Source organism: Ascidiella aspersa, chromosome 7 (genome assembly GCF_963924565.1).
Source record: "Ascidiella aspersa chromosome 7, kaAscAspe10.2, whole genome shotgun sequence".
Taxonomy (NCBI): Eukaryota; Metazoa; Chordata; class Ascidiacea; order Phlebobranchia; family Ascidiidae; genus Ascidiella; species Ascidiella aspersa.
In genome coordinates this window covers 22,883,547-22,891,053 of record NC_139453.1, presented here as the reverse complement: position 1 = coordinate 22,891,053, position 7,507 = coordinate 22,883,547, and the positions used below count along the sequence as shown (strand labels likewise).

The window sequence follows — 7,507 nt, the reverse complement described above, 5'->3', positions numbered from 1 at the left end:
AAATAACGGCCCAAATAGACAAAGCATGTCGCTTTTTACGTCTATTTGGGCCGTTATTTTCACCATTAAATTTCACAAGAGTTTGCCTAAAAACCGAAATTCAGGGTGATCCTTATTGAAACTAAAGAATGTAAGAAGAGAAAAGAAAGAAATGTTTCTTATTTCAAAAAGATGTGTTTCTTATATGAGCATAGCCGATTAACTTTCCTGCTAATGTTATAGTGTTACACACCTCAATTTCCATACCTGTAATGCTTAGTAGGCTTACTTCGATTCAATTTATTATTACCACCGCCCAACACAAACAAGTCGTCGGTCGACTATCCGAATTTATCCTAAGAAAAACGACTTAACAATGTCGTAATTTTCTACATGGTAGATCAAATTAGTAATCCCCGTGTCAATGAAGGTATTTTTATGCCATTGTGCCTTGTGGTCATCGAAGTTTCATATCATAACCAGGCGTTACATGCGTTTGATCGTTTTGCAAGTTGTCTTTCGTAATGTCGTAGCCTATAGCCTACGTAAAGTTTACATATATATGTAGACTTCTCTATAATTTCCTGTCGGGAGGCGGGAGGCACTTATAAATACCTATGTCAGTAGGAATTAATAACGTCGCAGTTATATGCATCTGCTTTATACTTTCCTTATCAGGCTCTGTACGCCCCTTGGGGCGTCGAACTATGTTGTCCCTCATATATTGACCATTGATTGGTGGTTTAGAAAGTCGTGGAGCTGGCACATTGATCTGCAGTTAATGTGTACTTTGCCCTTGTCTGGTATTTTAGTTACCTATATAGACAGTTCAGGCATATTTCTGAAATCATAAAGTTACAAATAAAAACAGTATTAGCAAAGTATATATTGTTAGCGTGTACTTTCTCATGTTTTTCAGATAACTTATATCTGCCTGCATATTTACTAAAACTTGTGTGATGAATGCGACACAGCCGACCGAAGTAAACGATGTACTTCAGTTAGCCGACGACACCGTTAATAGTCGAACATTTGTTGAGGCACAGGCTTACTACAGTGCACGTTCCACCTCGTATGACAAGCAACATGAAATATTGGGCTTCATACCGCCGAAGGAAGCAGCCAAGGCTTGCCTTAAATATGCCCTGAACAATAAATCCACAACAATATTGGATCTCTGTGGAGGTGCTTAATTACAAAAAAAAAATGATTACAAAAGATAAAAGATGGCGTTCATTAGGATTAATCGACTCTCTGACCTTTGTTCTACTTTTTTTTTGACGATGTTCCCCACGGATATTAAGTACGATAATAATTGAATAATGAAAAATTTTGTTTCTCTTATTTTCGATGTTGACTTTCTTCGTAAATATTAGCGTTGTTTATAACAGTAAACACGTTTTTTCGGTTAAATGGGCCGTGTGCTTCAACCGGCAGTTTCAATTATTTTTTTAGTTAGTTTAAATTAATTTACCTGCCCAGCGTTGACTTAACGCAGTTATCAATTTCTTTGTCTTTGCAGGTACTGGAAACGTAGCCTTGCAGTTACGCGATCAGGGCTTTGTAGGAATAATCGACATATTGGATGCAAATATCCACATGCTCTACGAAGCGAGCAAAAAACCTATTGATTTCAGGTAGATATAGACTAACTAAAAGTTAAATATAGTGTTGTGCAAATTCATGCAGAAAATAATGTAAAACTTAATTTTAGAAGCATCATTTGTCACAAAATTGACGGAAAACTGCCAGTATTTGAACAATCTTACGACGCTGTAACTGCAATTGCGTGCTTCTTTGAGAGCCACCTAACACCGAAAGTATTCGAAGTAAATTTAAAGTTCAAAGTATTCTTTCGAATAACAAAATCTGCCTGAATCCGAATGGTGAACACAAACGATTCTGGTTGCACATGATAAAGATTAAACTAAGTACAGAACTAAGTAAACCGAAAATCAGTTTGTTTGTATGTTATAGAAAGGTAAATATATTTCGCTATAAGGCATCATCAGTATCTTAATTCGAATAAATCTCATTTACTAAGTTCTGTAGTTAGTTTAAACTTTAAATTTAAAGTTGTATGTTTTTAGTTTTGAAATATTTAGGATTTTTTGAGAAAAAACTAGTAAATTGCGTGATCTCTTCATTAAAATACATTTTTTTGTTATTCGGTACCATTTATTAATAAAATTTGCTTTACTAAAATATAGTAAAACTGGGTACACTACACGGATTTGTAATGTAGCTTGATAATAATTTGCCAAACCAAAAAGGTTGACTAGTTCGACACCATCTTGATTAAGACGTTTCGATACGAGCTATAGCATTATCTTCAGTTAATGTTCAGTTTATGATGATACAAGCTCGTATCGAAACGTCTTAATCAAGATGATGTCGATCTACGCGACCTTTTTGGTTGCCTTTAAGAAATACCTGGAAATGGATTGCAATTTGGGGTCGTCTTCAAAAAAATATAAGTGTAAGTAATATAAAACATGTTTTTCCCTGCAGCCAATCTTCGAAGTGATCAAACCGGGAGGACACTTCATCTTCAATTTAAAAAATCGCAACTTAACTGACTACGATGACCGGCTAAAAGAAGAATTACTGCGGCTGGAAAGTATTGGTTTAATGAAGAGGGTTGAGGAGTATGTTATTTCTGGTTACAAGAACAAGGACGGAATAACAACGAGGAATTTTGTTTGCGTGAAACTGTGAAACTATTGCTTTATACCGAATTTGTATACCTCAATCGAAATATTTGACTGGTTTTAGGATATTCAATTGCACCGGATCCTGTCTGTTACAACCTTACTGCGTTAATTAGTGGAAGGTACTAATTTTTGTAACCCTAATATGTAATACGGTTGAAACGACAGTCATCTAGGTTGCGTTTCTAAAATTTATTAATGAGAACAACTGGAAAAGCACAACTGAATTGCCAATCAAATATATATTCGAAAGGAAAGAGTTAAGTCCGCTTGTTTTATGATCTATGACGTCATCTCTAGAAATTCCATGCCGATCCTGTTTCACGTGGACTAAAATGTTTTTTTAAGTAAACTGCTACGTTTTTCGTATTTATGACATCATTAATATCACTATTTTTAAAGTCACGCCCTTCACTATTTATGCCGTCTTATTTTTGGTGACTACATAACCAAGTATCATGTTACCAATCCGTTATATCGTCGATTTTACGAATAGTATTCAGAAATAAATGTTATGTTTGTTTGACCGCGTAGAAAATATCATAATAGTAGAGTTTTTCTTAACGTTTTTCGCAGCGACCCAAATATTATGCGTAAGTATAACTGTCAAAATTACCTTTATTTGTTTAAAGTGAACTGATTGTAAGACAAAGAGTATAAATAATTATGTGCCTTGTCTTATTTTCCTTTCCTAATGTCCTTAATGTAAAAAAAAAACGTGTATCTTGCTCAGGATTTATCTCAATACATCTAACTATGTGAAGTACCGCAGTCGGCGACCTAACCAATTCAACGGGCGACTTAATTTTATGTCGCTACCGATAGGTTAAGCACCATTGCTATAGTACAGGGGTTCTTAAACTTTTTTTACCGCGGACCCCTAAAATTTTTTTGGTTTTACGTGGACCACGATAGGCAAACATTTTCAAAAAATGACGTCATAAGTTGTCGTCACATTACAAATAAACTTCATAAATCAGTTGATTTCGTTCTAAAAACTGTAAAAGTGAAATAAAGTTTTAATACAGTCACCGCAAAACCGTTTGTTTTTTAATTAAACTGCTCTCTTTGAAAAAAATGATTACTTTTTAATTATACACTAATATTTCAATTAGGCCTTCATGGATCCCCTAAAACTAATTCACGGACACCAAGGGGTCCATGGACCCCAGTATAAGAACCCCTGCTATAGTACGATCCATTTGAGCTAAAGGTTGTATGTGTCGTAAACGTTTTACTGCAACATGTGTCAATATATTATGAAGGATCACTGCAAAATTCTTGCAATCGCCTTAACACAGGCACATAAATATATGTTGTCATTTCCTTATGGTTCCTAATAATTATCCCGAAACACAGAGCTCGCATGTTTTTAATTTATAGCTTAATTCATATGGTTGTCAATCTTATGATATAAAGATTACAGCTTTAAAACATATCCACTAAAACGCTATTCTATAGTCAATGTGTACTTGGCCAAGAGCTAGGAAAATCTGTTAAAAGAAATATGTGTTCCTCAGCTTAATGTTAATTTTTACCCTCCAACAGGGTCAAATATATGGGGAAAACCAGTCGAAGCCCTTCTTACTATATTGTTTGGTAACTTTTAACGCAAAACAACTTTGTTTCCAGTGGTCAAACATCTGGGTCTTTTTAGTGGGCCGCGTGCTATTTTGTATTGTTTCAGTTTTATGTATTGTCGGCTGCGGGAAAGCCGTATAATATATTCACTTTGTAGGCCTATTGTATTTTTTAAAGAGTGTTGCTAAGAACGATTTTTACCCATTATGTCATTGTAGGGCCACTATAGGCTAAGCCCCCAAAAAACTATGCAGTCAGGAGTCAGCTAACCATGCAAATACAATTTTTTTTCCTGCGCGAAATTAAGAAATTGAGAAATGTTTTGAGAAAATTTTCTGAAAGACGCTATGCAATCTGTGGTGTTGGAACTTATAAGGGTACACAGTTCAATTTCTTTTAAATAGACTATTAATATTTCCAGATTGGCACAGATTTTTTCAGATCAATTGTTTTATGACGTAATTTCGTGACGTCAAAAAAGTCTTCCAAACAAAAATTCAAGAGAAAAATCGTTGAACAACTCTGCCGTAGCAGTTCAAAACATTTTACCATTTATGACGAAATCGTAACTATTTTTTACCCTTCTGTTGACCTCGTCATGGTTACAATAAGCTATTATGCTAAACAAAATAATATATGCAAGACTGGAGCCAAAGACGTGTGTTTTATCGCAATGTTCTATTCTACAAGTGATAGAAATTATGTTTGGGTAGACTAATTTTAAGTGATTTACGAAAAGATAGCAATAAAAAATAACAAGAATATCAATTTTATGAAACATATTTTGATATTTGTAAACATGTTACTTGTCGGGATTATTTCATAATTTGTTTCACTTATGTGCTAAATATTTAACATTGCTGTTAACCTACACATGAGCCTACTGTAACGTACAAAGTTTAATGGCTAAGGCAGTGTTCGCTAATCGACCTTTCCTACAATTCTTGTTATTTGCAGCAATTCAATGACTGTTTCAGTATCCGCTAAGGCTTTTCAGTGGATGAATGCTTAACCAACGTGGAGATGGCGCCAAATACTGGATTCGACAAGTTAGGAAGTATTGGCTTGAGTTGGTCTATACGGTCTCGCCCTATTTTTGGACTGAGTTGACCACTCGGGTCGTTTAAACCGACTCCGCGTCATTAACCCCAACCTACAAACGGTTTATCACAACATACAGAGCCTCAACGAATAGTTTTAGAGACAAGTTATGCCCCGTTTGATTTTGTCGATTTAGAAATATGTTTAACACCAATTTTGTTTAATCATTAATCAATGCATAAGAAATGTTACAAGATAGTTACAGACCTTACTTGAGTTTTTATGCTGACTATAAGTCTAAAAAATACCACAAAGGCAATTGTATATGTACTGCTTTTCGTATTGGTGTAATTATCCTAACGTGATATTTTCATTTTGTCCTGTTTAAAAACCACCACGGACTTCCATTAGGTTTCATCAGGGTCTTTCATAAGAAATTAAGGGATCAGCTAGTCGTAAACGTTCGTGAACTGCTGATTTAGAACAACCCTACCAAGATTGTTTTCATTTAATTCGGATCAGTAGGCCTAGGTACGTTCTAGTGACTGCAAAATGTCGGAATTGAATACTCGATTATCAAATTTCGCTTTTGAAACCAGTTGGGACGTTATATAGGTTTGTCCGCTGGATGACGAGCGAAGAAAGCTTAGCCGCCTCAAGTAGTGTTTGAGTCATATTGTAGTGCAAATTACTAGGGCTACATCGAACTGCCACTCACAAAAAGGACATTATTGGCGCAACCTAAATTATCCTAGCGAACAATTCCTCAGCAATTCGACTATCGGACAATACAAATAGGTTTTAATCAGGAAGTCGAACCGGGTTCGAAACGGAACTTTATGAACCGGTTTTGGGTCAATTATTTCCGAACCGTAACCGAATCTGTTTTTTGTAAAGATTTTAAGGAGCCGAACCGGAACTGAACCGAACAGTTTGAAAGAACTCGAACCCCAAACCTGTACACAAAAGCGGTTCACTCCAGCATGACGTCACAACTTTTATTTTACAGTGTAAATTAATGCCATGTTCGAAATGTTATAAAAAAGGGGTATTGATTGAATAAAACGTGGATTTTTTTATTTTTATAATATTTTAATAATGAGTTGCTGTTTTTTTAATACGTCACGTAACTTAGATTAAATGACTTACAATTCAAAGATTGTTCTCTACATTTTTTGACACACATTTTTAGATTTAACGCAACTTATATTATATCCGAACAGGAACTTTTTGAACCGGTTTTGATACGATGGTCGAACTTGAACTGACCCGAAACTTTTAAATTTCTCGAAACCGAAACCGGAACTGAACCGGATCGTTAAAACAGAACCCAAAATGTCAAACGGTTCGACTCCCTGGTTTTAATACAGAATTGTTGCTTTGCAAAAATCGGACAAAACAGGTGGGTATTTTAAATTTCTTAAAAATAATACACATAACTATTTGCATAGTTGACGTGACGCATTGAGTACAGAAAAAATATATTAACAATTCTCGATATATTGGTATTTCTTTGGTTATGTTTGCCGTTGAACCGAAAAAGTACTTAAAAAATAGAGCCACGGTCCGTTTTTTGCATATGTCTGTTTTATGGACTTTTTTAGAGGGCGTTAAGATAATAATTAGTTCGTTATGGTGGGTTTCGCAAGTAAACAAGGGTGCGTCACAGTGATCCCGTATTTTGTACATCATTGTTATAAACAAATGAAAAACCAACCAAACAGTTTTAATTCAAATTAAGAACTCTTTCAACCAAAGAAATTATAACTAACTAATAAAGTAGGCCTACCATATGTCCTCTTTTAGGAGGATTTGTTCACTTTTTTCGTAAAAAGTGAACGGTCCTCAGATGACGCTCAAAAATGCCCAAATGTCCTCTTTTTTTGCATTTCGAGTTAGTTGTTTGTACTTTTAACAAAACTTTTAGGCGAGACGTATTTATTTCAAAAAAACTACTATAGCCATGAAACATGCATAATTGCTGGTTTAAAAAAGGATTTTCAACAATTTACCCTAGCAGTCCTACCTTATTCTTAATTGTTATTGCAAACATTGTTGCAAACATTGCGCCAGAAAAAAAAAAACTGTTAAAAATCGTGTAATTTTACTTAAGCATTTTGGCTCATAATTCAAATGTTGAACGCATTTTTTCTTTGATGTAGCTACAATGGTGCAAAGAAACTAGTTGGGTCAGT

General features: G+C 34.8%; 1 protein-coding gene across 1 annotated transcript; it reads left to right on the top strand.

Annotated features, from left to right (window-relative positions):
- The first annotated feature begins 938 nt into the window (after nucleotides 1-938).
- On the top strand, nucleotides 939-2,606 carry LOC146138384 (uncharacterized). Its single transcript, XM_083394585.1, has 3 exons — nucleotides 939-1,164; nucleotides 1,502-1,616; nucleotides 2,491-2,606. Exons 1-3 carry the CDS (start codon nucleotides 939-941, stop codon nucleotides 2,504-2,506), a joined length of 357 nt encoding a protein of 118 aa, XP_083250711.1. The 3' UTR covers nucleotides 2,507-2,606.
- Nucleotides 2,607-7,507: the final 4,901 nt, after the last annotated feature.

Coding starts and splice junctions, on each gene's coding strand:
- LOC146138384 (XM_083394585.1), top strand. CDS start 939: ATGAATGCGACACAGCCGACCGAAGTAAACGATGTACTTCAGTTAGCC. Junction 1,165..1,501: donor AATATTGGATCTCTGTGGAG/GTGCTTAATTAC, acceptor TTGTCTTTGCAG/GTACTGGAAACGTAGCCTTG.